The following is a 17630-nucleotide window of genomic DNA, read 5'->3' as shown; positions in this document are numbered from 1 at the left end:
CGGGCGGGCGCGTGCCACTCAAAGCGGGGTGCTGTGCGCCTGCGCCTGTACAGCTCGCCTGGGCGGGGTGTAAAGTGTGCGCATGTGCAGGAGGCCTCGACCAGGAAGCGCGGGAAAGCGTCACCCCCAAGCACGCGCACGGCCGGCGCAGGGAGGAGCCCTTTGGGGCCGAGGTGGATTGGCGCACCTGGGGCTTTTCATTGGCGTCCGTCTTCATGGCCTTTGCGCCCATGGGGCCTGAGGCCTCGTTTTTCCAGGTTTTGGACCAGCACAGGGCTTCGCTGCTGGCCGCCCTGAAGAGAGGGGGCGGGGAGCCCGCAGGCAGGGGCACACACCTGGCCTCCAGGTATAAGGGTTCTACTGGGGCGCACGCGCCCGGGAGGTGAAAGCGAGAAGGTCCCACGGCCTGCTGGGGGCGGGAGGTGCTCTGTAGGGAAAGGCCCCGTTCCACCTTCTGGTCTTTCCCGTTTAGGGCCAAAGGCTGCCTCTCAGCTATTGAGGCCCCGAGGGGGGCCCTTGGCCGGCCAGCCCAGAACCCCGAGAAGGCTCCTTCCCTTCTCAGCTTTTCATTCTTATTTTGGACTCCCAAAAGCCCAGTGACCCGCCCCCGCTGCCCTGCTGCCTTCTAGAATGTTCCCACTCTGGAACGTTCTGGGAGCATCTCCCTACTGGGCTTGCGGGTTTCCTGAGATCCTTATGGGTCGGGAAGTTTAGGGCACAGCAAGAAAAAAAATTGGGATAAAAATTTTAACCCCAGTTTCAAGATTTTCTTTCTAAAAGAAAGTGAGAGAAAATGAATGTTGTGAGTTCTCTAAGTGTGTTTTACAAAAATGAACAAGGGAGTCAACACATTTTAAGTGTTTTATAACAAAACAGTTTTCTTGACTTGGAAGTGAAGACAGGGTACATATTTTAAATGATTTTAATATCAATAAAGCTCAGAGTGTGGTGCTGATAAAATCAATTAAAGCGATTCTGCAGCCACCCAACTTGGAATTAACTACAGAAAATATGTTTGTTATTGCCAACTTTTACTTCAAATGCTCTGTTGTTTTGCTTCCTTGATCTGCTTTTCTGGTTTATCAGCAGAGTTTTTCAGCCCAAGCAAATGGCTGGGGTTTTTTGTTTTTTTGTGGGGTTTTTTTGGTAAGCCAAACCAATTATCAAACACACAAACACACACACACACACACACACACACACACACACACACGATAAGAAAGAAAGAAAAACCCACAAGCAAACAATTTTTTACATAAGGATTTAGTTTGAGGGAGAATTTATGAGGATGAGGGAAAGAAGGGAGTGGAAGTCCCTTGTTTACATTTAAGGTGTAAATTAATCTATTGTATCTCGGAGTTGGTCACAGTATTGTCCTGCAACTTTTTTTTCAAACTGGAAAAAATTAATGAGCTATTTGAGTCAGTTTTTACCTGTCGAGATTAGAAAATATTAAATGTTTTAAAATTTATTTTCTGATACTTGTGTTTCTGAAGACAGCAAGTTCCTGTGGAAATTAGAAGTATCTAAAATTAAGTATAAATTTTGCCCATTGGCTAGAGTTTCCATCCTAGGCAATATGCTAACAGTGCTTATAACTGAACCGCATTTTTTGAAGCTGATGGTGTGTGAAATTAAAAGTCAGCTGACAAAAAACTGCTGTAAAGTGGTGTAAGAGTTGCCAAGTCTTTTTGTGGTAGTGATTAAAACTTTTTTTTCTTTTTAGTATCACTAAAATTCAAATGGGCTGATCTAAGGCATGAGATCAATTAGGGAAATTTGCTACAAAAAGAAGTGTTTCTTTTGAAATACTTTTGCACTGCAGTTTTGGGGAAAAAATTAAATTCAAAGTCAATATGACATCATTTTAATTGAAGTAGTAGTTTTTTTAGCCAATGAATTTGTATTTAAGTAGGTTGACATGAAAAGTAGATTAAAATTCTATATAATAAAAGGCAAATATGCAAATTATCCCCTCTACCAGGAGTTTGACCAGGGGGCAGGCCAGCCGGCCAACCACCTGTGTCCCCTCCCCCTGGCCAGCCCAATTGGCCCCAATAGGGCTGGCCAGCTGGACCCCACCCATGCACGAATTCATGCACCAGGCCTATAGTATATTTATAAATTGTATTGTCTAGTCATTAATCTAAAAGGGAGATACTACTTCAATAGGTAATTGTTTGAAAAGTAAAATTACAAGCAAATGAAATTTCTCTTAAGTAACCACTATAAATAGTGTTGTTGTTTTAATGCAGTACTGACATTAGAATTTAGTGAGAGATGTCATTATTGACATGGATTACCTAGTCTTCAAAAACAACCAATGAAACAAAAAATGATTTCCATGTTGATCTGGGGAAATGTTACATATTGTAAAGGCCTAATTTAGAATTAAGATTGAATCATAGTATGTTTATTGTTTCAGTTCTGAGGTTCTTGCATCTATAGAAAATGTTATCCAAGACGTAATTACAAGCTTGGCAAGAAACGAAGCACCTGCATTCACGATTGACAACAGATCAAGCTGGGAAAATATAAAGTGGGCATTTTGCATTTTAAAATTTGTAAATGTCATTATTTGAATTTATTGAAGTTAGAGTTCTAGTTGGATTTCATTTTTGTTGTTGCTGTTGTTGCTTTTACCATACCAAAGAGGATTTGAGGAAGTTTACAAAATACATACCACTTAGGCAGGTTATATAAACTAGAAGTAGTGTTTAGGCAAAAGGAAAATAATGCTAGGAAGAAAGAATGGAGCGCTGAAAGAGGTTACAATTCAAAATGCATATGATAAAGTCTTACAGTTCTGCTAAAAATAGGCTCCAAACTGAGATCTGAGCTTCCCAGCACTCGAAGGGGGCAATTCTCAGCTATACTGAGAAAGTAAACCACTTGTGCAGGGGATCTACAACCAATCCTGATACGGAGACCAAAATAAATGTGTCCTGAACATAGAGCCTGTTTCAAAGGCTCTTTCTCCCAACAGATCTTCCCCTGCTCAGTCATGTGTCCAAGTGGGTAAAATCAGCAAACAGCTTTATCAAATTCCTAGAACCTAGATACATAGTTTGTTTTTTTTGAGATCCTCAGGCTGTAGAATCTTTCCACTAAATAATGAAAAACACTACAAAAATAGTTATCAGTGAGAGTTATAGAAACAGAATAAAAGTAATTTTGAGCCTCAGCATCACTATTATTTTATGATCAATATAGTTAATTTAAAATGTAAGATTTTGAATCATATTTTGCTTCATTATTTTGCAAAGTGAGTAAGAAGCCCCTTGACACCTGGCCTATTTGCCTGATGCTTTCTGCCCCCTTTAGGACAGGCTTGGTAGTTCAATTTAACAACCTAATATAAATGATTTCATTTAATGTAACTTCGGAGGTAAATCAGAAATTAAATACTTCAAAACTTATTAAATTGAGTAACATTGTTAAATGAATAAATTGTTAAAATGATCAAAATGCTAATAAAATTGTGAAATATTTGGAAGTAGTTCACATACACTAAATGTCTTCCCAGGAAAGAAATACACAGATACACACACATTGTAATCAAAGGTCTATAAACACTTTATTTTAGTGCCTCTATATGTCACAAAACCAGTTACCCAATTATTACCTGGAATTATTTAAGCTTATAATCAGATTATCCTAAAGCTTTGGTACTTACATTAAAAAGAAATGTGGATTTAAATTATATGCAGATGAGACCATTAAGTGTATATTGTTTGGTATTTGGAAATTAATTCTTTTTATTCCCTTGCTTTAAACAAAATGACAGGTTTGAAGATTCTGTGGGTCTTCACATGGTATCTCATTGTACCACAAGAAAAATCAAAAGTGATTCACTAAAATCAGTTAAAAATTTTGGTAAGTTCATTTGCTTGTAATCTTTCTTAGCTTTTAGGATTAAATGTATTTGGTTATCGTAGGGGTTTTCATTATTCCTAGTTAAATAATTTTACTTGTTCTTTCATAGTACCCTTGTACTTGAAATAAATATATAGAATTTTGCATTGTCATTAACCATGGAAGTAAATTGTAATTCCAAAATAAATTTTCAAGGTACATGATTCAGTGGAAAAGTATTCTCTCAGTTTTGCTGTTCATTGAGCAATTAATTTTATCTGATTCTTCAGGCAATTATATTCTGTACTTAACACTTCTGTTTTGGAAAGATTACTTTTTGTAATGTTATGGAAAGTAACTGGCAACAGTTAAATGTTTTGAATTAGTCAGAGAAATGATGAGTAACTTGTTTATTGCATCTTATTTCCAGCTCTAATTCTTAAAATATTGTCCATGATTTATAAATTAGTGCAGAGCAACACTTATGCAACCAAAAGGTAAGTATATTTTGTGGTCAATTACTCTTTAAAATGCAATGTGAGACTTAAATTGACTTTCATTATATTAGTATGTTTTGAAAAGTTATGTCAAACTAGATTATAGGTAATAGATTATTTTGTTTATATGTGTGTTTCATCCAGTTAAAGCTTTCTTTAAATAATACTCCAATCCTTGTTATATTCAAAGAAAATATGGTTAATTAAAAAATATTTTTTAAAATTTTATAGAGACCTATATTACACAGACAGCCAACTCTTTGGTAACCAGACTGTTGTGGACAGCATTATCAACGACATTTCCTGTATGTTAAAAGTGCCGAGGAGGTGTTTACATATAGTAAGTACCATTTAATATAAAACATCTTTTTTAAAAAATATTTTTTTATTGATTTCAGAGAGGAAGGAAGAGGGAGAGAGAAAAACATCAAGATGAGAGAGAAGCATTGATTGGCTGCCTCCTGCATGCCCCCTACTGGGGATTGAGCCCCCAACCTAGGCATGTGCTCTGACCCAGAATCCAACCATGACCTCTTGGTTCATAGGTTGACACTCAACCACTGAGCCACACCAGCCGGACAAAGCATCTTATTTTAAGACAAAATGTTTGTATAAAAATTGTAATAAAAAATTAAATGTGATCTGTGCCTTCTTTTGATAAATTTTGATACTATATTTTTCTCACTATAAATTTAAATATCTAGTCTCAATGTTTTTCCTTGGATGAATGAACCAAAATAGATGAATTACCAAATGTTTTTCAATCCTAAATACTCTGACATATTTTTCCTTTATCTCTTAAATTACAATCTGAGCTAAAAATACGTATATTTTAGCAGGTGTATATGAGGAATGTACATACTTTGAAGCACAAAATATAGTCATGAAAAATTTTCAAATATGTCTTTTTTCCTTTTTTTTAGTTATCTACATCAAAGGGTTTAATTGCTGGCAATTTAGGGTATATCGAGGAAGATGGCACCAAAGTGAATTGTAGCTGTGCAACAGTAAGTATTCTTAATGTTTTCACATACTTTAACTCCCTTTCAGATCCCTTGTTTCAGAAATGTATTTTATATCCTGCTTGTTATGTAATTTGGAGCTTAAGATTTTAAAATAAAACTGAAGGCCCTGGCTAGTGTTGCTCGCTCAGTGGTTAGAGTGTCAGCCCACACACCAAAGGACCTAGGGTTTGATTCCCAGTCAAGGGCACAGATTTGATCCCAGCCCTGATTGGGGCACCTGCTGGAGGCAGCCAATCCATGTGTCTGTTTCACATTGATGTCTCTCTCTCTTTCCCCTTTGCTTCCTCCCTCTCCTTCTCTCTCTCCCTTTCTCTCTCTACCTCCTCTGCCCCCATTTACTCCTCTCCTACCTCCCTTTCTTCTACTCTCTCTAAAAATCAATGGACAAAATATCCTTGGGTGAGGATTAACAAAACAAAAACAAATAAAACTGAAGGATGAATAAATAGGTATATGAATAGATATAGTTTTAAAATATGTCATTTGTCAAATGTCATTGAAATAAATGTACACATTTCTTTAAAAAATGTACTGTTGTTTTCAGGTAGAGTGTGGTTTGACCCTGTTAGCATGGTTATTTAGGTAATCTTCATAAAACTTTCTGGTTCTGAAATTAATTTATTTAAACCTAAACTATTTTGCTCGGCTTTGCTGCATAGAAGGCCCGCAATACTAAACAAGCACAGCAGTTTGAAAGGGCCAACTCATCAGTTTGGAAAGGAGGAAGCCTATGAGAACCTACATCAGGAAGTCTTTCCTTCACCCATTTCTGCCCTTTAAGGCACATATCCGAAAAGTTTCCAAGAAATTCTCACCTCCTGGGAAGTAGTTTGGGTCGTGTGTCTGTTTTCTTACTGAAGAATAAATCTGTTTCCTATTGTTTTCTTACTGAGGTGTAAACCTCTAATGACAGGTATATATTTTTTTAATGAAAATACTGGATTTTTGTGATAAATTTTAAAATGTGGTTATACTTTCTTTGTATCTAAAAAATTGTCTCGTTTTGTTAATGTAGGCTGTTGCTGTGCCATCTAATATTCAAGGAATTCGGAGTATCCTTTGAATGGAAAAACTATCTAAACTTCTAGAATGTTCATGCATTTGTTACTTTGATAAATCAAGCTTTCTGATGTGTATCCAACAAGCTAGACCCTATAGTGGTCAAGATGAACACTGCATGGTCCCTTCTATAGGATTCTTTTAGGAGCTCGCCATTTAGTAGGAGAGACAGATAACTACATATATGAATAGATATGTTACATGTTTCAAGGTAAAAATGAAAAGACTACATCTGTAGCTGCTTTTGAATTGATCTGTAGGGACCATTATTTAGTTACTGGTTAAATTGAAATACTCTTTCCTTAAATTTGCCTTAACTTCACAGATTTAATTACAGATGGGAAATTTCTATTAATTGTAGAAAAAGATGCAACATTTCAGCGACTGCTAGATGACAACTTTTGCAACAAAATGTCTCCATGCATCATGGTTACGGTATATTACATGCCTTTACTACAATTCCAAGATTAACATAGTACTTTGGTGATTGATAAGAGGGGTTTATGCGGTCATCTATACAGCTTGGACAACATTCTCCTATCAGTATGATGCTACTTGACAGGGGCTACTTGTCGCAACTGTAATACGGTAACAGCATAGCTTTGGGCAGGGTGGAATAGACAAGAGCTACTCCTCGTTTTCCTCATACAGGTTTGTATACCAAGTAATTTCATCAAGTCAGTCAAAAGGAACCTGCTTATTTTAAAAAGCTAAATGTTTAAAGAACGGCAAAGAACACAGGAGGGCACTACGGACATCAGTTAGCAAAGGGTAGTAAACTTCCTGCTGCAGGATAATGTGGGAGGAATTTGTAAAACTTGATGGATGATATGGGCTGGAGTAGGAAAGAAAGAGGTCAGAATAAAGGAAGTTTGGGGTGTGGGGAGGTGGAATGATGACAGAATAACAAAATAGATCAGGTTCCCCTCTGCTGTTCCGGCTTTCTTCTAATTTATAGAAACCTAGGTTTATAAAGGAAAAAAAGCTCATCTATTCACAATTATTCTGGCTTATTAGATTAACAATAATTGTGATGTTTGTGAGCTGTGTTTGTGGAAGCAATGAGGAGAGCTGTCCTGGAGAGGAAGCAGGACGTCGGCAGCTGTAGGGAGGCTTCGGAGGCCTGGCCACACCCAAGGAGGCATCCTGACTTAGTGGCATCCAAACAGAAGGTTTGGGATTGGTGAGAAAGGAAATGATGAGGATTCTTGTGGCCGAGTCAACAATTAGATGGAGAGGGAGAGCTCTGGAGTCAGGGAGCCTGTCAGGAGGCCTTCAGGAGTAAGGAATGGTTAAGGAGAAAGGACTGAAACAAAGGGCATTTCTAAGGCCAATTCCAAAGGACTTGGTGACCACAGGATAGAGGAATGAGTCAAAGTGACCCTGATGTGATGTATGGACCCACATCACCAATTGACAGCTACAGGACAAGTGGCAGGAAGGCTCAGTTCTTTGAGGAAGAAAAATTTTGAGTGTAGTTTTAGAAATTTGAGATGATAGCAGGGAATCCTAGTGGTACCTAGGTGGAAGTGGAGATGGAAAATGCAGACTAGGACCTCATAAACAATAGAGGTTGTATTTAAACCCCGGGAGTGATCCCTTGTTAGGGGTGTTCTGTGGTGCACTCTTCGGCCCAAATTTTATAAATAAAGCCACAGCTCAATGAAACTAACTGGCCCGATGTCACCCACCAATGAATGGCAGAGGGAATTCAAACTCAGAGCTGTCCAATGGGAAGCCCATCCTATTATCTCTCTACTTGTTTCCTTCTCTGACCCCTTTGATTTCCTGCTTTTCTCTCTTAACACTATTGCAATGCTTAGTAAGCTACTTCTCTACATAGTTATTTTTTAATAACTTCATAATATTATTTTACCACTTAAGTTTATTAAATCCTAAAGTTTAGCCAGGTTCTCTTCTAAGTGCTTTATAGTTACTAAATTTCTATAACCTTGTAAGGTGTTACAGAGCCCTAAGCCGCAGAGGTTTGAGGACTTATTCAGGTTCATACTACTAAGTGGCAGAGTCGAGATGCCAGCCCAGGCTGCTGGCCCCGCACCTGGTACATATATCACCACTGTGCAATGCTGCCTTTCCATGTCCCCGTTGTTAGATATTTTGGCTATTTATAGTATTTTTGTCATTTTAAATTACACTGCAGTGAACACCGTCAAGTATGTAGGATTTTCATTATTCCTGTTTCTACTGAAATATTTCCCAGGACTGGAGTAACTGAATCAAAGGTATGAATGTAGATGGGCTTTTTCACCCTGTTGTACATATTGTGCATTTTTCATAGTCAACACTAGTCTCCCACCATCTGAAATTTAAGGTGAGGGAATCTAACTTTTACATGATTAATAAGATAAGGATATTGTTTTATAGATTTCATTCTACTGTAATTAAAATGCATAATTTTTATCTTGCTTTTAGGGGAAGGGAGTGCCTGATCTGAACACCAGACTTTTAGTCAAGAAGCTGTGGGACACATTTCACATCCCCATTTTCACTCTTGTAGATGCTGATCCACACGGTGATTTATCATTTATATTTGATGCAGTTAGAATTAAATCATATTTGTAGTTTTGTGTTGTTTTGCTCTTAGAACACTTCCATAAATATTTTTAAAGAATATGATTATTAGATAAAACTTAATGACTGTAATCATTTGAGGCAATTTATTGCTATTTTAGCCATATTAAACTGAACAATAAATTCTTTGGTAAGGTCCACAAAAATAAAATTTTCACATGTTAGACATAATTTGAGAGTGCAAATTATCTAACCTAGAATAGACAAGAAGTCTAATTTTAAAGTTAACTCTCTTTTAACAGGCATAGAAATAATGTGCATTTATAAGTACGGATCTATGGTAAGTAAAGAAAAGTTGTTGTTTTATTCTCACTATTAAGGTATTTTATATTCATTGGGGTTATTTCTGCATTTACTTATCAGCCCCTAGTAAGTGGAGGTCCCTCACTAGTTTCCAGGGGAGCTACTGTCCTGGTCTAGGGCCAGTCTGTTTCTGTGGCTGTGATTCCAGCTTCCAGCATGACCAGAGCGACGACAGATGACAGAGTGAGATTAGCTGTGGGCAGGAGGCATTAATATCCTCCACTCTCCTGGCTGCTGAAGTAACCTTGGGCCTCAGGGTAACAACATTGTCTGGTTGCCAAAAATACTCTGAACATTATATGTAGCCTTGAATTCTGACTTGGCCAATTCCCTTTCTCCCACCATAAGGACCAATTTCACCACTAGAGTCTGCAACTATCATACACCAGTGGTTTTCAAATTGTGGCCCTGGACCACACTAGTGAATCATCAGTGTCATTTGGGAACTTGTTAGAAATGCAAATCACAGCCCCTCTCCAGACCTACTGAATCCACTGAATCCGTGTCTCTGAGGATGGCCCCTCCAAGTGGTTCTGACGCATAGTCAAGTTTGGGAGCCACTGGTATACTCCGTGAGTGTCGTGTCCCTGACGTCTATGTCTAGAGCAGATGAAAAGGATGTGGGAGCAAGGTGTTGAGATATGAAATCGGAGTAATACAGGAATAAGTGCAGGTCAGGGGGGTCCCTTTGTAGTTTTACTTTATAGAAAATCAATCCAGAAATACTACAGAGCAGTTTGAAACCCTTCAGCGAAGCTTCGGTGATTTTCTCGCTTCTGTGGGCTCTGAGGACGTGAAGCCTTTCGTATTTGTTATTGATAAGTAAAAAATTTGGCTGCAAAACGAGTATGCTAGTTCTCTGAAATTTAGCTTTACCTAATGCACTTTTGCTCTTTATTTTAGTCTATGTCTTTTGAAGCACATAATCTCACAGTTCCAGCTATTAGATGGCTTGGTCTCCTCCCTTCGGATATTAAAAGGTTAGATGGTTTAGTAAAACTGGGCTCTTTAAAATAATGACTCATTGTAATATGTCACAATAAGCCTCAAAAGTCACACTACAAGGGAAAAGTCCTTACTGCCTTTTATTTACATTGTTCATTGTGACTAAGTATTACATAATTATGAATTAAATTCATCAATGTTTCTGTTTCAGCTGCTAAAATGCCTAAATGAATTTGGTTAATTGAATTTTCAGCTAGCTAGAAAACATTTTTTGTTTTACCTTTACTATGAAAATATTTTGAAATTTATTATACTTGGAAAGCATAAGACATTGAATCTGGTTAAATGGTCATCACTGACAACATCATTTGACATGAATCAATTTTATCATAGATTTAAATTTTTAATTTCATAGAAAACTTCATTTTAAGATTACATAGTTTGAGAACCTCGTTTGTCACGTCTACTATATGCATTCATTATAGAAAAAATATTCACTAATAAGATAACAAATAGGTGAACAGCTTTAGCCTTATAGATTATTTTCTGTGCATAATCATAGCTTTTCACAAAAATGGACTCATACTCTAATATTATTTTGTAATCTCCTTTTCTCACACAACACACTGAGATCACTTTTCCCTATCAATAAGTACATTTCTCTTCTCCAGCCTAAGTTTAATGTCTTATATTACTGAGTTCACATTCTAGATGTTCTTGTTCAGCCAATCCCTCAAAGTCAGACATTTGGGTGGTTTCCAAATCTCTCTGATAGCGCTTTGATGGACCCTCTTGTAACTGAATCTTTGCCTCCAGCTTTAATGAGTCCCATAGGCTGAATTCCCAGGATGGCTGGGTCAAAGGGTATGCTCACTTTCCAGACATTGGCTGCCCTCTGGATGGATTAATTATTTTGCTTTCCCTGGAGAGTAAAAACCCACCTGTCCCTCAGCATAAGACAATCACTTTTATTCATTTCTACTGGTGGGATATTTTTAAATATTTTATTATTACTGTAATTGGCCAATGAGAATGAACTTTAACATGTTGATTGGATTTCTTTAAACAGTGAGTGAACTTTGGTAATGGGCACTTGTTTTCTAAATATGGAATATGAACAGGTTTGGGGTGATTGCCACTTGTTACAAAACAAGGGCACAAGAGAAAACATTTAATTTTTGATCTTTGAATATTTACACTCTAGTGAATCAAAGTTCTGTTCAGTTTATTGTAATACTAGAAGCCCGGTGCACGAAATTTGTGCACGGCGGGGGGTTGTCCCTCAGCCCAGCCTGTACCCTCTCCAATCTGGGACTCCTGGAGGGATGTCCGACTGCCCGTTTAAGCCCGATCCTGGTGGGTTCGGGCCTAAACGGGCAGTCGGACATCCCTCTCACAATCCAGGACTGCTGGCTCCCAACTGCTTGCCTGCCTGCCTTCCTGATTGCCCCTAACCGCTTCTGCCTGCCAGCCTGATCACCCCCTAACCACTCCGCTGCCAGCCTGGTTGATGCTTAACTGCTCCCCTGCCAGCCTGTTTGCCCCCAACTTCCCTCCTCTGCCAGCCTGGTCACCCCTAACTGCCCTCTCCTGCAGGGTTGATCACCTCCAACTGCCCTCCCTTGCAAGCCTGGTCCCTCTCAACTGCCCTCCCTTGCAGGCCTGGTCCCTCCCAACTGCCCTCTCCTGCTGGCCATCTTGTGTCCACATGGGGGCAGGATCTTTGACCACATGAGGGCAGCTATATTGTGTGTTGCAGTGATGATCAATCTGTATATTACTCTTTTATTAGATAGGATAGAGGCCTGGTGCACGGGTGGGGGCCAGCTGGTTTGCCCTGAAGGGTGTCACAGATAAGGGTGGGGGTTCCCTTGGGGTGTGGGGCGGCCTGAGTGAGGGGCCTGTGGTGGTTTGCAGGCCGGCCACACCCCCTGGCAACCCAAGTGGAGGCCCTGGTATCTGGAATTTATTTTCCTTCTACAATTGAAACTTTGTAGCCTGGGGCGGCAGCCATTTCTGTGGCAGTTAATTCACCTTCTACAATTGAAACTTTGTAGCCTTAAGCGGGTGAGCCCGGCCAGGTTGTGCGGAAAGCTTTGCTTCCCCTGTTGCCGCCGGCAACCCTGGCCTGCTCTCTCAAGCTCCATTCTGCCATAATTTGTTTGAATTTGTTTACCTTCTATAATTGAAACTTTGTAGCTTGAGTGGAGGCTTAGGCCTGCAACGGCTATGGAAAGCTTGGCTTGCTCTGTTACCTGGGAAACCTTGCTCTCTGTGGCTGTAGCCATCTTGGATTGGGGTTAATTTGCATACTCTCCCTGATTGGCTGGTGGGCGTGGCTTGGCTGGTGGGCGTGGCTTATGTAGTGGAGTGATGGTTAATTTGCATGTTACTGTTTTATTAGAGAGGATGTCATGGTCCAAATCCCTCAGGAGGGAGATGTATTTGTATGGATATTATTCCTAACACAAATTTAGGACAAATGATCTGATAAGCATTAGGTGGAGGGCTTGGAGAAAAACTCGCTGTGACTCATAATTCCTTTAGTGCCCTCAAAAGTCACTCCAAGTAAATGTACAATCAAAGATAAAAACAGTGTAGTACCTACACAAACAGGGCATCAAGGGAAATCCTCTAGGCCCCCTTTTCAATCAAATTGTCACCCTTTCCATGAGCTGCCACTGGCAAGTGGTCATAATTATGGGGACTCAAAAAGACTGTTTGGAGCTCTCCCCGGAAATCCAGGATTTATGACTTCAAAAGTAGTCCACACCATAAATCCAGACCTCTCATGGTCTATTTTTAAAACACGTAGCAAGATGAAATTGCATTTTACTCTTTTAAATTTAAAACTAGGTAGGTGTGCGTGTATGTGTGTGCACACATTGCACATAAGTGAAAAGTGATTAACTTCCATGGACTAGAAAATTCTCAGTGATTACAAAGAATTAAGTACTCAGTGGAAACTAAAATCCCACAGTGAGTCTCGCTGTGGCACACATACTAGACCTCACTGCTCAAGACTGTGGAGCTCTGGAGCTGCCTTGGTGTGCATATATGTGATGTTAGTGCTATCATTTGTTGTTTGTTTTAATATTTTTATTGATTTCAGAGATAAAGGGAGAGAAAAATAGAAACGTCAGTGATGAGAGAGAATCATTGATCAGCTGCCTCCTGCATGCCCCACACTGAGGACCTAGCCTGCAACCAGGCACATGCCCTGACCAGAAATCGAACTGTGACCTCCTGGTTCATAGGTCGACACTCAACCACTGAGCCACCACAGCCAGGCTGTTTGTTTTTTTGTTAATCCTCACCCGAGGATATTTTTTTCACTGATTTTTTTTAGAGAGAGTGGAAGGGAAGGAAGGGCAGAGAGTGAAAAAGAAAAAGAGGGAGAGAGAAGGAGAGAGAAGGAGAGAGAGGGAGAGGGAGAGAGGGAGAGAGGGAGAGAGGGAGAGAGGGAGGGAGGGAGGGAGGGAGAGAGAGAGAGAGAGAGAGAGAGAGAGAGAGAGAGAGAGAAACATCAATGTGTCTGAGAGACACATCCATTGATTGCTTCCCACATGCACCCTGACTGGAACCAGGGATCAAACCTGCAACCCAGTTATGTGCCCTCGACTAGGAATCAAACCCTCAACCCTTCAGTGTGCGGGCCATGCTCTAACCACTGAGGCCATGCCGGCCAGGGCATCATTTGTTTTATAACCAATGTTTGTCTTCCTATCATCCTGTGAGTATGGCATGAAGAAAACCAACAACTTATAACAGACTTCCACTATGAACTTGATCACTTCTTGGTCTAGGACATGCCAGATCCCCAAAATTCTGGATTTAAAGGGTATATCTGTATTAATTTTCTTATCTGTGATTTCTGAGTTTCTTGGAATAGTGTAGTAAATATGAATGAAACATGACCTTCAAGTGATAGGAATACTATTTTTTACTAATTTTTTCATCTGTTTTTTCTAGGTTAAATATACCTAAAGATACTTTAATTCCATTGACAAAACGGGACCAAATGAAACTTGACAGTATCCTGAAGAGACCTTATGTTACTTGTCAACCATTTTGGAGAAAAGAAGTATGTGTGTTTGTTTTTTTTAATTCGAGTGCTTTATGTTTGATTGCATTTTACTTTAGTAGCAGCCATTCACATAATATTTTGAGAACATCCTCCTTGAAATCTATGTAACCAACAACTAAGGTGGGTATTGTTTGATAGTACATGATTGTTGAAACATCAAATCATGGATGCTGATAGATGAGATCACCTGGATGGAACTGGTCTATTTTTATCCTCATCATAGTTATGTACCCACAGTCTATGGATGCATCATAGTTTATGAAAGGAAAAAAGAAGAGAATGTAGTTAGAAAGACGCTAGACTTTTCCTGGCTATTGAAGGCATCCATACTGGTTAGTCCCTTCATATTCTTAGTTGTTGCAGCTCTAGAATATTCTGGCTGACTAAAGACTATTGCCCATGGTTTTGAAGAATGAAACAAGTCTAGATTTACCAGTTTGTTGAGTTGCCAGAACTGTAGCAAAGAACTCTGGTATGACTATATTTTACTTTTATTGACAGATGGAAATAATGGCAGACTCTAAAATGAAGGCAGAAATTCAAGCTTTGACCTTCCTATCATCAGATTATCTTTCCAGAGTATACTTACCTAACAAATTAAAATTTGGAGGGTGGATATAAAAATGTATCAAAATATAGCTTGCAATTTCAAGAGGATTCTCAGTTTGTTGCAGTAGAATACTGTTGTGAAAAATTTTTTTTTCTTTTTTAAAAAAATCTTTATTGTTAAGAGTATTACAGATGTCCCTTCCCCCCCGCCCCATTACCTCCCTCCACCAGGTTCCCACCCTACCCCCGGCCTTCACCACCCTGTTGTCTGTGTCCATAGGTAATGCATATATGCAGTTAAGTTCTTTGGTTACTCTCTTCCTGTACCCCCTTCCCTCTGAGATTCGTTAGTCTGTTCCATGTTTCCATGCCCCTGATTCTATTTTATTCACAGTTTATTTTGTTCATTAGATGTCTTGTTCATTTATTTTTATTTTTAGATTCAATTGTTGATAGCTATGTATTTACTGCATTTTATTGTTCATATTTTAATCTTTTTCTTCTCCTCCTCCTCCTCCTCCTTCTCCTCCTCCTCTTCTCCTTCTTCTCCTCCTTTTTTCTCTTCCTCTTCTTCTTCATCTTCTTAAAGAATACCCTTCAACATTTCATATAATACTGGTTTGGTGGTGATGAACTCCTCTAGCTTTTTCTTGTCTGTGAAGCTCTTTATCTGACCTTCAATTCTAAATGATAGCTTTGCTGAGTAGAATAATCTTGGTTGTAGGTCCTTGCTATTTATCACTTTGAATATTTCTTGCCACTCCCTTCTGGCCTACAAAGTTTCTGTTGAGAAATCACCTGATAGTTGTATGGGCACTCCCTTGTAGGTAACTAACTGTTTTTCTCTTGCTGCTTTTAAGATTCTCTCTTTGTCTTTAACTCTTTGCATTTTAATTAGGATGTGTCTTGGTGTGGATCTCTTTTGGGTTCCTCTTGTTTGGGACTCTGTGATACCTGGACTTGTAAGTCTATTTCTTTCACCAGGTAGGGGGAGTTTTCTGTCATTATTTCTTCAAATAAGTTTTCAATATCTTCTTTTCTCTCTTTTCCTTCTGGCACCCCCATAATGCGAGTGTTGGTACACTTGAAGTTGTCCCAGAGGCTCCTTACACTTTTTCATATTTTTGGATTCTTTTTTCTTTTTGCTCTTCTGATTGGGTGTTTTTGCTTCCTCATATTTCAAATTGTTGATTTAATTCTTGAAATCCTCTACTACTGAATCCTGTAAATTATTCTTTATTTCAGTTAGTGTATGCTTAATTTCTAACTGGTCCTTTTTTATCTCTTTGATATTCTAAGATCCTTGAAAGTCTCACTAAGTCCCTTGAAGCTCTCATGAAGATCCTTAAGTAACTTTATAACTGTGGTTTTGAACTCTGTTTCCAGTAGTTTGCTCTCTTCCATTTCTTTCATTTGTGAAATGTTTCTTTGTGTCTACATTTTGGCTGTTTCCCTGTGTTTGTTTTAGCAAAGTCTGAAGCCTGAGCCAGGACAGGCCATTCATATGGAAAAGCTGCTGCAAACAGCTTGGGTGGAGATGCAAAATGGATGGGATGGGGGTCTCAGGGAATCACCAGAGTGGAGCAAACAGTATGAGCCAGGCTGGTGGAGACTCAGATATGCCTGCCAGTCAGCCCTGCAACAAGGGAGATTCCAGCATAGGAACAATAGCCCTGTAGCACCTTTGTCTGGAAGAAAGCCACCCCCAAGTTCCTGCAACAATGCCAAACAGTCCAGTTCCTTCCCCCATATGTATCTTTGTCCCCCAATGCCTCCTGGCACTGAAGCTTAGAGGGATTGATTCCCAGTAAGTTTGTGCATTTGCCCTTTAAGAGGGACACCTGGTCTCTGGCAGCCGCTGTGTCACATAGCCACAATCCCTGCTGGTTTATACAGCCTGAAGTTACAGCGACTTCTCTTCCCAGCTCTGGGACCCTGGGTTGGGTGTCTGGTGTGAGGCTGGGACCCTTTGCTCCTCACCGGCAACCTCCAAGGGACAATTTCCCTTCTAATTAGAAAAACAGCACACATGGGTGTCAGACTAGCCTGTTCCACGCCTCTGCCCCTCCTACCAATCTCAATGTGGTTTTTTCTTTACTTCTCTAGTTGTAGGACTTCCATTCAGCCAGATTTCAGGTGATTCTGAATGATAGTTGTTCTATATTATAGTTGTAATTTTGATGAGGTTGGGGAAGGCAGCGAGTACCTACGTTTACCTACGCCACCATCTTGGTTCTCAAAAAAACTTATGTTCTTAATTTCATAGATGTAAAATAATTTTTCATTAGTATATTTTTTGTCGAAACAAATGCTATATTCGAATTTTCTTTAGAAGGCTTCATTTTAACCTTTTCTATAGAAACTGATTTCTATCCTATGTTCTGAACTATTTTTTAAAATGTTATTTAAATTTTTAAATTTTATTTGAAAAAATATGTTATACATTTAATCAAAGTGTACAAAAATATTTTATTTGTCCGGCTGCTTGGTGGTTGTGTGTCAACCTATGAACCAGGAGGTCATGGTTCGATCCCCATCGGGGCACATGCCTGGGTTGTGGGCTCAATCTCCAGTGTGGGACATGCAAGATGTTTCTATCTGTCTCTCCCTCTCCCTTCCTCTCTGGAATCAATAAAGATATATTTTAAAATATATATTTTATTTACTTTCTACAATACAACTAATGTTAAAACATGAAGTATTTTATTAGCAACAAAA

The 17630-nt window shown here is 39.2% G+C and overlaps 1 protein-coding gene across 3 annotated transcripts; it reads left to right on the top strand.

Annotated features, from left to right (window-relative positions):
* Positions 1-215: 215 nt before the first annotated feature.
* On the top strand, positions 216-14984 carry SPO11 (SPO11 initiator of meiotic double strand breaks; the record flags this gene model as incomplete). Of its 3 annotated transcripts, XM_079784634.1 has the most annotated exons (13): positions 216-346; positions 2426-2539; positions 3788-3876; positions 4286-4352; positions 4584-4692; positions 5276-5359; positions 6393-6429; positions 6762-6871; positions 8870-8969; positions 9271-9308; positions 10235-10311; positions 14249-14360; positions 14865-14984. In XM_079784634.1, the coding sequence occupies 13 exons, from the start codon at positions 216-218 to the stop codon at positions 14982-14984; spliced, it is 1188 nt and encodes a 395-aa protein (XP_079640760.1). The 3 variants fall into 3 exon arrangements, with proteins under 3 accessions (XP_079640760.1, XP_079640762.1, XP_079640761.1); XM_079784636.1 differs by lacking the exon at positions 2426-2539 and having other exon boundaries at positions 6774-6871; XM_079784635.1 differs by lacking the exon at positions 2426-2539.
* Positions 14985-17630: the final 2646 nt, after the last annotated feature.

The sequence above is a fragment of the Cnephaeus nilssonii genome, assembly GCF_951640355.1.
Source record: "Cnephaeus nilssonii genome assembly, chromosome: 11".
Classification (NCBI taxonomy): Eukaryota; Metazoa; Chordata; class Mammalia; order Chiroptera; family Vespertilionidae; genus Cnephaeus; species Cnephaeus nilssonii.
The sequence above is the reverse complement of the archived record's forward strand: the minus strand, read 5'-3'. Positions and strand labels throughout refer to the sequence as shown.